This window comes from Somniosus microcephalus, chromosome 3 (genome assembly GCF_052327205.1).
Source record: "Somniosus microcephalus isolate GS21.2 chromosome 3, FLI_Smic_1.0, whole genome shotgun sequence".
Taxonomy (NCBI): domain Eukaryota; kingdom Metazoa; phylum Chordata; class Chondrichthyes; order Squaliformes; family Somniosidae; genus Somniosus; species Somniosus microcephalus.
In genome coordinates, this window is record NC_140989.1 from 155,788,968 (window position 1) to 155,801,639 (window position 12,672).

Below are 12,672 nucleotides of genomic sequence, written 5' to 3' on the forward strand. Positions count from 1 at the left end.
GCGCAGCTCCCTGCTGGGAGCGCTTAATTTACCCTAGTGTACACTGCCATGACAACCAGGCCCTTTTGAAGTATTCAGCTCAGACTATAATTGGTAGAGTCCGTTTACAATGTGGTTCACCAGTATAGAAAGAGTTAAATATGAAGCTTGAGGACGGGGGATAGCAACTATGTAACAGCAGTCACAAGTTTGAAATGTAATTCTACAAACATATGATTCGGAATAAATGAGTCCCGGATTAGCAGGAAAATGATAACCTTGAAGCCAGCTAAAGATTTGTTCTGATTTGTCTTTACTGATTGTAGGTGAAATTTGATGTTTTAATTGTGCAAGGCTGTATTTTCAGTACAGTACACGAATAAAACAAAAAAAGAACAAATTTGTGCAGTGCCGATTTTTCCCACTAGATGTCACAGGTACATTTGTCACTGCTGTGGAGATCCACTGGAAATATTTAACAGCAGTTAAAAAATTACTGCCATACCATACTGGTAAAAAACACTTGAATTTGGTTTCATTGAAGAGAAACTTCTGTCTACTGAAATGCCTCATAGTTTTAAAAATCGTAAAGGAAGAAGATATCTTTTTAAATGTCTCTGGTCCTATACACTTAGCAGTATCTCTCAGCCATTCCTTGTTGTCTTATTTTATGCTTTACAACTGCTTACGAGAGTCAACTTGGGAGCAGACATTTTGTGTAGGAATCACTTGCAGTGACACCATGAAATAGGACAGTAGATTTTGTTTTTGGTGTGAGGTGGTGCCTTGGGTATCATTCATGCTGTCACTGGAGTTCAACTTTACAATGTCACTGCAGGTGTGCTACATACAACGTCTGATTAAGGCACTGGTAAATGCAGAGATATTGGCCCAAAATTTGCGATCGGAGGCTTCCCGTGGGCGGATGCCTCCGACCTGTAAAAAAATCTATGCATTTACCTGGTAACCCGGGAGGTATGGAGACTTGCAATCCTGGGCCTCTCCGGGTACGCCCGGGCAGAGGCCCACGTATCCCGGGGGCGCATGCAGTTCGCAAGCGCCCCTGGGATCACGTGGGCCAACCTAACCAATAAAAGAAGGGAATCCCCATTCATACTTATGGGAGTTCCGTACATACAGAATCCCCATAGTATGAATGGGGATCACTTAAAAAATACACGAACACATGAAATAATTTTTTTTTTTAATTGCATGCCTTTTTACCAGGTGTAAGAATTTCACAGGCATTCAGTGGGCAGAAGTTGGGCAAAATTCTCCTAGGCATGCGTGCGATCTTTCTTGACAGGTCGCAAGTTCCGGGTATTAGCGCATGCGCTTCGCATGCCTAAACCCGGAACTTGCGCGGCCCCGTCGGGATCACAAACTACAGCCCATCATCTTTTATAACATCCCACACAGAGACAATTCAGTTTGCTTACTCTTTCAAGCTGAATGTCAGTCTGATGTGACGTGCTCACAGTGTGACATACTCTCCACATAAAAGCTTTTGGGATTTTTCAGCGATGAGTCAGCCAAATACCCAAGGCACCACCTCACACCAAAAACATAAACATAGTTAAAAGGAGAAAACCGTGTCTGTCACATGGAATACACGGTAGGGTGTCTGTATAATCTCAGGAGATTGTGGTAGCTGTTTTCTCTTTCTCTGATTCTCCAGTGAAAGTATAGCTTGTGACAATATTGGCAAACTGCTTTCTCACCTCTGCTGCTGTAAACCTCTGCTCTGAAGAGAGAGATATACTTGGGTATTTCTTTCTAAAAGGTCTTATGAAGGCATACTGTACACTAAAATACTTCCTTCCCCATCTAGAATGTCATTCCCTTTCAACATATCCACAAGCAATATTCAAGATTCAGTGTCGTTTTTGCACAATCTATCTGAATGGAGGAGATAAAGCATTCATGTGAAAAGGATGGCACAGAATTTATTCCTAATTACCATGGACAGATAATGACCCATAAAGATAAATAAGGATTTTATTTAATCTTTCTGTCTATGGAATGTAGGGTAATCCAACATCAACTATTAAATTAATCTTTTCAAGTAACAGTATAGAAGATGCGTCACTGGTGATAGTGAGATATGCAGCTTTTTTGCAAATGATAAAGTCATGCCTTACAAGAGTCTTTCAAATGAAGAATAATTCTAATTGCTTCCATTGTAGAAATCGGTTAATTTTATGGGAGGACATTTCCTATTAGAATTTTAAATGTTTTTTTAATGAATTATGGAATGCTACAAACCATCAAGTGTCACTTCATATGTATGAGCTGCCAATTTTAATCTTCATAAAAATGATTTTATGGGCAATGACATTGTGAGTCACACCCACAGATTAAATGGTGGACATCTCATCACTGATGCCAAGTTTTGTGGAAGAACAATAATCCATGAATACCACAAGCACACAAAGGTTATGAATAAAGACAATCTTGTGCACTAGTTTAATCCAAAGGCATCACTCCCATGGAAATGTGTCTTTAAAAGAACGTTGGAACAAGGTGTGCGATTGACGGCTGTCTATTGTTCTGAACTGCCATTTTTTGATTTCTATAAGTGGGAAATATTGTGAATAATGAAATCAATGATCATTTCCAGGGAACGAATTCTGGGATGTACATTTCAGCTGACAATACAGGAAATTAGGCACAACATTTCAGAACTTTTGTGGATCTATGTGGTACTCTTTAATAAAGTTTAGAAAACTAATAAAGGTAATTAACAATGTGACATTTTCTGATTGATAGTGCTCAATGATAATTAAATTTAATTGCCACTGTCTTACCCTAACTGTGGACTTTCTTCACTGGAATCAGTTTCAAAATTATCCTCATCTTTTGTCTTATTGGTGTACTTCTGCTTGCTTATACCTAGAACAAAACATGAATGAGGCCAAAACAGTTTTGTGATATACTATAATACTGGACTATTCATTTCACAATACTGAACAGGATGATTTATCATGTGCTCATAAGATTTGAGGATTGACAGTTTATTTCCATCACTTTACTTTTCATTTTTGGCTACAGTAGTGGAAGTTGTTCACTGCTGCAGTGTGTGTGCTGCAATCATATTCTTTAAAACCAAAACACAGTAGCAGTACTGCCCCATGATATAAATGGCTTAGTTTCCCAAAACAGTGGGTAGTGTATTTGGATACTTGGAACAGACGTAGGCCTGGATTTTGCATTGAGAATAATGGCGAGGCTAACAGTGCTCACTGTTAATATGGAGTAAATCTGACAGCAACTTCCAGAGTCCGCACATGTGAAGTTAAAGGCGGAAATCCGGAAGTTGCAGTCGAGTTACCCTGCTCCTGCATAGGCTGCGCTACAACAGTACCTCGCCGATAGACTTGGCATTGAAATCAATGTAAAGGCGTGAGGTTGCGATACTTACCCACTAGTTACCCACTAAACACGGCAGAAAAAGTTAGGGCTGGTGCATTCAGGTGTACGTGAATTTTTAATGGCGTGATAAGTCATAATTGGTGCCAAACGACGACACTGGCCCTGAAAATTTAATTTTACACATGTGGAGTCTGATTCCTTCAGAATTTAATTAGTGTTGGAGGTTTTAAAAAAATAACTTTTTAAAAAACTGTTTCTGTCTGTCTCTTTATCTCTCTCTCTCTCTCTCTTAATCCCATCTTTCTTTCCCAATCTTTATTTTGCTTTCCATACACGATTTAAATCTAAATTATAATTCCTGGTTTAGACTCTGCGTGTCTCAGTGCAGATTCTTCAATCTGATTGGTTGAAAAGCCTCGCTGTTGTTTGACCTGCTCACATACGCCACAATGCCCTGTAGAGGGCGCCACACTGGATCAGATGCCCGGTGATATCAAATCTATGCTTAAAAGCCTGTGGAAACGCTGTGGACAGCTGTCAGCGTAGTGAACGGCGAGCGCTGTTCCTTTGCCGCTGACAGCAAAATACGGGCCATTGTGTTACAATAAAGGGTATAAAGAAATGGTCTGGACATACAAAGAAAGTGAAGATTGTTTTGACACTGAACTTTGAATGTGTCCCTCTAATTGTTGTGTAGAAGGAAAGACCTGTTATAAAAACATTCTTACCGGTTTGTGTGAATTTCAGAATGCAATCATTTGTTTAATCACAAGATTTATCTATGACAATTGCAGTGTTTTATTGGGTTTCAGAGAAATTATATTTCCAGACCTGTCATGGTTTAAACATAATAATGAAATCCTCAAGGAGACCTACAGCATACTCTTGTTAAGTGTATATCTGATTTCCCACCATTTGTTTACACTTATCAGAAGTATACACTTAAGAGAAGTAGCTATAAAGTATGCCATAGTAAAAAACACAGCTTGTGTGGAAAACCCTTTTTAGATTCACAGTAGTTTAGGACAGTTTAAAGAGCTTAGAGTATTTATACTGGCAATTTTCGAGCAGATAGTTGAACCACTACATAGTAAGGACTCCTATCACACCAAGTGGCAAAATAGAACTTGAATGAATATAAGCAGCATATCTACAACATTTAATAAGTCAGAACAAAACTATGCTTGTCATGGAGAGTGAAGGGGGAATGTTTTTATTCACAAGTAAAATAGATTTATCCTTAAATCCAGAGTATACATTGTCCCTTTAAGTATGCTCATGTCCTCTGAACACAGGAGCTACTTAATTGATGGTATAATTCAAAGGTAGTTTTGAAAGAATAGCAACCATATAATGGGAGCAATTTATATACTGGTATTCTTTATCTGCAGCTATCAAGTTAGTCTTGTACCCAAAATAAAAACAAAAGCAACTATTTTCTAAGCTATTCTTAGTGAGCAAGGGCCATGTGGTTGATTTAAACAATTGGATGCAAATTAGCATTTTGTTTTATTAAAACATACTCTACTGGTCATTACCTGGTGAATGTAAATCTGAGACATCCTTCTCATTCTGCTGCATTGCCGATTGTTTTAACAGTTGATATGCTCTTGTTTCTGTTAGATTCAGAAATAATAAACATCATGAGTGTTTTAATATGCATACATATCAAAACAGAGGCGGACAAACTTCCAAACTAACATGAGGATAAGACAAGAAAATATCTACCAGTTCAATTCTTTCTCAAGGTTAGGTTGTTATTTAGTTGCAGAAAAAAAAATGATTCGATATAAGGGACTTTTTCATGCCTCCAGTGTTGTCCCCACCCTCCGGGTACAAATCAGAATAAGTGCCCCATAGTACATCCACATTTGCTGGTTTAGGTCATTAACCTAGGCCTTACTCCTGGAAATAGGGGAGGCAATTCACTTACTGCAGCAGGCCTCAGAGTCCTGTATCAGCAGTAATGGCCACCAGCTGTGGAGCCTTCTGTCATAATATGGTTGGCCAAAACAGCCTATATTAAATGGCCGCGATAAACCCAAAGGTCATGCGACTTTTTATGGCTGATTTCTGGGTCACAAAATCAGCTGTGGGCAAAGAAGTGCTTTTCTCAGACAGAATGTTCATAATCAGTAAACTTCAAATTTAATCAGGAAAATAATTTTGGAAGGAACAAGTAAAATACTTGAAGTAATAAGTGCTTACAATTGCCTTCACAAAGCATAATATGCTAGAAGAGGTTGTTGTGCCTCATTAGCTGTATCCTCAGCACTACTTTTCCAATGAAGCTTTATTCAGCCATCAGTTTATGGCACAGGTTACTGAAGGTGTGCTCTATGTCAATACTGCTCATTGGTATGGAGAAACGATGAAACAGGGAAAACAGCTGCGTGCATCATATGCAGTGGGCTGATGTTAACTTTTCCAATTACTGGTTCATAATATTTCCTCCTCTGTAAGCTTTAAAGCTTCTACTGTAATGAGTTGTAGCAAGAAGAACTTTTACAAACTGATGCCATTCAGAGTATTTTGATGCTCTTTGGGAATATGCAAAGTTTGATTACAATTCTACAGTACTTCTAACAAAATGTTAAATTACCTAACATAGGTGTAATTTTCTTAAATCTCAGAAAGAAATTCAATTTCCACAAATAATAGCAGACCTTGCTTAGCCAGCCTAAAGTTGACTTGTTAGTGGTCTTAATAGCTGATGCACTATCAACAACACCAAAGACTACGAGTTGAACTTATACGAAGTAGGCTTTTATTGACTAAGAACTGGAGCATGCCTCTGCTAGTGGATCCATCCTAAGAGCTCCCGGGGGAAGGGTGGTGAGTCACCTTTATACCCGGGCTTAGGGGTGGAGCCAGGGGTGGAGACATGCCCGGACCTGTACAGAGTTAACAGTGGTTTACCACACAGACATGTACAGAGTTAGCAGTGGTTTACCACATTCACCCCTCGTTTAAAAAAGAGTCCGGCGGGGTGAAGTGTTTCAAAAGTTCGTATACGAAAGTCTCTCCGGGGGTCTTGTCTGCCGTAATGATCTTCGTGGTGCCGGTTGCGGCGGTTCTTTGCCCGCGGCCGCTTCTCGCGTGGGACGGAGCACTGGCGTGTCGTCCTCTCGGGGTAGGGATGGCACCGGCATGTCGTCAGTTCGTGGTAGACACCCCGGTGGTGCGTCGTGGGTAGTGGTGGTGGGTGGAGGTAGTGGATGGTGATTCGGGTGGTACCTGAGGGTGCGAGGTCTCGAATTGAGACTGTGTCCTCTCGCCCGTCAGGATACGCCACGTAGGCGTACTGTGGGTTGGCGTCGTGGTCATGCCGGTCATGGCCGCAGATGGTGACGTTGTCTAGATAGGGGAAGGTGGCCTGCAGCGCGTTCTGGTCAACCATCCGGTCCATCTCCCTTTGGAAGACCGAGACCCCGTTGGTGACGCCAAAGGGGACTCGGAGGAAGTGGTAGAGGCGACCGTCGGCCTCGAAGGCCGTGTACTGGCGGTCCTCAGGCCTGATGGGGAGCTGGTGGTATGCCGACTTCAAATCAATCGTCGAGAATACCCGGTATTGTGCTATCTGGTTGACCATGTCAGATATGCGGGGAAGTGGGTATGCGTCTAATTGCGTGTATCGATTGATCGCCTGGCTGTAATCAATAACCAGGCGCTGTTTTTCGCCGGTCTTCACTACCACCACTTGGGCTCGCCATGGGCTGGTGCTGCCCTCGATAATCCCTTCCCTCAGGAGTCTTTCTACTTCTGATTTAATAAAGCTCCTATCCCCGGCACTGTACCGCCTGCTTTTAGTAGCAATTGGCTTGCAGTCTTTGGCGAGGTTAGCAAACAACGGGGGGGGGGGGGGGTTTGACCTTCAGGGTGGACAGGATGCATACTTGGCGCGGCGCCGTGTTTAAATTCTGCCGGCTGCAGACTGTAAGTGGGGGCAGGGGCCCGCCATATGCCATCATGACGCTCTCCAGATGGCACTGGAAGTCTAATCCTAGCAGTACGGGAGCGCAGAGCTGTGGCAGGACGAGGAATTAAAAATCTCTGTACTCCACGCCGTTCACTGTCAGAGTCGCTACACAGTAGCCGCCGACGTCCGCCGTATGGGACTTTGAGGCCATAAAGACCTGGTGGCGTGTGTGCATAACCGATAGGGAGTAGCGTCACACCGTGTCGGGGTGGATGAAGCTCTCCGTGCTTCCGCAGTCGAAAAGGCAATTTGTGGCATGGCCATTTACCTTTACGTTCATCATGGACCTGGCTAGTTGATGGAGGCCATCGTCGAGGTCGGTGGGTCGCTGTAGTATTCGCCCGCGCCGGGGACCTGGTCTCGAAATGGTGTCCAAGATGGCGGCTCCCCCGCGGCTGGTGGTGCCCAAAATGGCGGCCCGCACGGCTCACACGTGGTTGGTGGGGTCCAAAATGGCAGCCTGCACGGTTCACATGCGGCGCTGCTGGAATTGGGGGTCGATTTTGCCCTGCACACTCTCGCGTAGTGGCCTTCTTGCCACATTTGGAGCAGGTCGCGTCCTTTGCTGGGCATTGCTGTCTGGGGTGCTTGGCCTGGCCGCAGAAGTAGCATTTCTGGCCTCTGGTCATTGCAGCTGTAGTTGGGCTGCTGGCGGCTTGTGGCCTTACCGGGTCCCAAGATGGCTGCTCCCGTGACATCCACGTGGTCATCCGGTCAGGGGGGTAGGCGTCCATGTTCTGGAGGGCCACGTCTAATGAGTTAGCGAGGGCCACCGTCTTCTGCAGGTCGAGCCCCCTCTGTTCCAGCAGCCTCTGCCGAGTATAGTTGGACCTGATGCCGGCTACGTAGGCGTCTCGGATCAGGTCTTCCGTGCATTCCTTGGCCGTCACCGCTTTGCAATTACAGGCCCGGCCGAGGACTCTCAGTGCCAGTAAATATTCGGCGCCCGATTCCCCGGGGCGCTGTTTTCAGGTAGCCAGGAGGTGTCTGGCGTAGACCTCGTTAACAGGCCTCACGTATTGTTCCTTTAGCGTCGCGATGGCGGCCGCGTAAGTTGTGGCGTCTCGGATGATCGAGTAGACTCGGTGGCTCACCCGTGAGTTCAAGACAAGCCGTTTCGCGTCATCTGTAGTGACGGTAGTGCTGGAGGCCTCCAGGAAGGCTTCGAAACAGCTCAGCCAGTGTTCAAAGTTATTGGCTGCATCTGCTGCTTGAGGATCCAGGTCTAAACGTTCCGGCTTCAAGATTTGCTCCATGTCGAAAATGTAGTCAATAAAATTGATGCACTATCAACAACACCAAAGACTACGAGTTGAACTTATACGAAGTAGGCTTTTATTGACTAAGAACTGGAGCATGCCTCTGCTAGTGGATCCATCCTAAGAGCTCCCGGGGGAAGGGTGGTGAGTCACCTTTATACCCGGGCTTAGGGGTGGAGCCAGGGGCGGAGACATGTCCGGACCTGTACAGAGTTAGCAGTGGTTTACCACAATAGCCCAGACTGAAGTTTAACAAATCTTCCCTCCAGCTGAACATTCTCTCAGAGAAATAATCCATGCAGCTGGATAAATGGGTTGCCTGACTGCTGCATTGGGTTTCCTGCTGGACCACCAGAAATGTTTACAAGCCTATTTGGCAATTATTTGGATCCCACTCGGTTAGCTTTAAAACCATCTTCAAAGCTATTATCAGTAGAGAAAAAGTACTTGAAAAACTAATGGGACTAAAAGCCGACAAATCCCCTGGACCTGATGGCCTACATCCTAGGGTTCTAAAAGAGGTGGCTGCAGAGATAGTGGATGCATTGGTTGTGATCTTCCAAAATTTCCTTGATTCAGGAAATGTCCCAGCGGATTAGAAGGCAGCAAATGTAACCCCGCTATTCAAAAAAGGAGGGAGAGAGAAAACAGGGAACTACAGGCCAGTTTGCCTGACATCAGTCGTTGGGAAAATGCTGGAATCCATTATAAGGAAGTGGTAACAGGGCATTTAGAAAAAGGTAGAATCAACATGATTATATTAAAGTTAAATCGTGTTTGACAAATTTATTAGAGTTTTTTGAGGATGCAACTAGCAGGGTAGAAAAAGGGGAACCAGTGGATGTAGTATATTTGGATTTCCAAAAGGCATTCGATAAGGTGCCACATAAAAGATTGTTAAGCAAGATAATGGCACATGGGGTTGGGGGTAAGGTATTAGCATGGATACAGGATTGGCTAACAGACAGAAAACAGGGAGTAGGAATAAACGGGTCATTTTCAGATTGGCAGGCTGTAACTAGTGGGGGTGCCATAAGTGCTTGGGCCTCAGCTAGTTACAATCTATATTAATGATTTAGATGAAGGGACCGAGTGCAATGTAGCCAAGTTTCCTGCCAATACAAAGCTAGGTAGAAAAGTAAGAAGGACACAAAGAGCCTGAAAAGGGATATAAACAGGTTAAGTGAGTGGGCAATAAGGTGGCAGATGGAGTATAATGTGGTGAAATTTGAGGTTAATCACTTTGCTAGGAAGAATAGAAAAACAGAATATTTTTTAAATGGTGAGAAACTATTGAATGATGGTGTTCAGAGAGATTTGGGTGTCCTCGTACAGGGAACACAGAGGGCTGGATTTTGTCAGCCCCGAGGAGGCGGGTACAGAGGCGGGACTGCCGGTAAGGTTGCAGAAAGTGGGGGCTGATGGTAAACCTGCCCCCATCCCGCCTCCGTGCCCTTTTGCCATGAGGCGGGAAACCGTCTTGCCCCGGGTCCCGTCTCCTCGAGGCGGGAAAGGGATTAAATCCTTTTAGCTGCCTGTTAACAGGTAGTTAACAGGCAGAAAAAAGGATTAGTGCCATTTTAACTTTTCAGGTGAAGGCTTCCTGACCTCGGAGAACCCCGCCGGGTTGGAGGAGTCGAGTAGGAGGTCAGCGGGGGGTCGAAGGGGCTTGAAAGTGAGATGTAGAGGTGAGTGATGGGTGCAAGTGTGGAGTGTAAGTATGTGAGGAAAGTGTTACAAAATATTCACTTACCTTTGTTTCTGCCTACAGCCTTCAGCTGCGGCGGTTCCGGAGTCCCGACATCTTCGTTGTAGATTTCACAGACTGGCTGTTGGATCCACCGAACCAACAGTCATCTGCTTTCTACAAAGTTGAAAGGTTTGATGAGTCCTGAACACAAGGGATCATCAAACTACACAGAATGTCAATGTTTGACAGCTTCACAGAGCTGTCAAACACTGACAATTCTTCTTTCAAGAAGTCTTGACAGATGGCACATCAGACGTTGACTTGCTCTGTCAGTGACTTCCCCCTAATTGGCCTGCTGAGCTCGCAGGGCAGGCTTAACAAGGTCAATCAGGGGAAAATCCCACTGTTTGGCCAGAAGATGATGGAGGCGGGACTGAGACCCGACAAGCAGCAGTCCCGCCTCCAGCACGTCTCCATTCACAGAATCCAGCCCAGAGAGTTAACATGCAGGTACATCAAGCAATTAGGAAGGCAAATGGTATGTTGCTAGAGGGTTGGAGTATAAGAGTAAGGAAGTCTTGCTACAATGGTACAGGGCCCCGCTGAGACCACACCTGGAGTACTGTGCACAGTTTTGGTCTCCTTATCTAAAGAAGGATATACTTGGATTAGAGGCAGTGCAACAAAGGTTCACCAGATTGATCCCTGGGATGAGAGGGTTGTCCTATGAGGAGAGATTGTGTAGAATGGCCTATACTCTCCGGAGTTTAGAAGAATGAGAGGTGATCTCATTGAAACATATAAGATTCTGAGGGGGATTGACAGGGTAGATGCTGTGAGATTGTTTCCCCTGGCTGGAGAGTTTAGAACGAGGAGGCATAGTCTCAGGATAAGGGGCTGGCCTTTTAAGACTGAGATGAGGAGGAATTTCTTCACTCAAGAGGGTTGTGAATCTTTGGAATTCTCTGCCCCAAAGTGCTGTGGATGCTCAGTCGTTGAGTATATTCAAGGCTGAGATAGATAGATTTTTGGACTCCAGAGGAATCAAGGGATATGGGGATAGGGCAGGAAAGTGGAGTTGAGGTCGCAGATCGGCCATGATCTTATTGAATGACGGAGCAGGCTCGAGGGGCCCTATGGCCTACTCCTGCACTTAATTCTTATGTTATGTTCTTACAGGCCATCCCTGATGTAGCTCTTAAGAGTTTAGCCCTCATCAAGCAACAAACAATTCTCCTTTAAGACTGAAGAACTAATCCAGTGCTAATATCTGTAGATTCTTGGTATTCTCAAAGGTTGCAGAGATTCCATTCTAGCATTAACCCTGTAGTCAGATCAAATCTGCAGCCTCCTAATCAAAGTGCCTAACATAGACCTGCTAAGAGCAATTGTCAACATATTCTCCTTGGCGGTTATGCTATGCTTTCCAAACATTTAGTGCTCCTGATAGCAGTGTCAGGACCTCTGCATATTAAAATATGTTTAAAGGTATATAAATAAAATCGATAAAAGTTTTTAGAAGATTCATTTAAAAAGTTAAATTACTTACCTGCAACCAGAAAAAGAAAATTGGGATGTGCTGAGAGGGAGGCTTCAGAAATGTAGCTCTGCATTGCCACCTAGTGGCCAGAGCCCGCAATTGCACTGTTACAAGTAACTGTTTACGTACATGATTTGAACTGTAAACATTTACATAGGCAGTTTCAGTGTTAAATGTTGATTTGAAAGTGTGACAGAAATTGTGACAATGGAGGTCGGACAGTAACAAGATTGGAAAAAATCTGTGTGAGGTGATCCAAAGCACTCAGAGGAAAGAAATTTAGGGGTATATTTTCTCTTTCAGCCAACAGTCCCTTGGTATTTAGAGATCAGAAATACAGAAGAAGGACTCGATCGCTAAATGCAAATTAATCGGTTACAACAATAAGTTCATATATGAACCATTAATCTATCTGATCAACCTGCTGTGCATTTCTAACATTCAATTTTTCTTTTTCTTTTAGAACTAATTCTAAAGCAAAACTGTACCAAATTTACAATCAGAAGAGAAGATTCTAATACCAAGCAGCTGCAGTGCACAATTAGCACGGCACTTAAACAAGCTATTAACAGTCACTTTCTATGTTACTAATGTGTGTTGTAAAAATTTCACAGATAATAAATAAACAAAAATATTGCTATTAGAAGATTTGTTCATTGCACATCCTTCTGCTCTCCAAACTTAATGAGAACAAATTAAGGAGTCTTCACAAACCAGATAGTCTATATAATTAGTACCACAAATTAAAACAAGGACCCACTGTAACATACAAAAATTGCTGCCCCATTACATCTGGCATTAATCTAATGAAACAAATCTTATAACTATCATGAAAGGAATAAAAATCAAAAAC

General features: G+C 43.6%; 1 protein-coding gene across 3 annotated transcripts in view; it reads right to left on the reverse strand.

Moving 5' to 3' along the window:
- kiz (kizuna centrosomal protein) overlaps window positions 1-12,672 on the reverse strand; it is a 433,449-nt gene that overhangs the window by 246,655 nt on the left and 174,122 nt on the right. For all 3 annotated transcript variants that reach the window (XR_015077557.1, XM_085981766.1, XM_085981765.1), the window contains exons 11-12: window positions 4,890-4,967; window positions 2,787-2,871 (exon numbers count right to left, since the gene is read on the reverse strand). Coding sequence is in view for 2 of the 3 variants with exons in the window: in XM_085981766.1 (XP_085837892.1) it covers window positions 2,787-2,871; window positions 4,890-4,967 (163 nt within the window). In the remaining variant the exon portion in view is untranslated. The remainder of the gene's footprint in view (window positions 1-2,786; window positions 2,872-4,889; window positions 4,968-12,672) is intronic.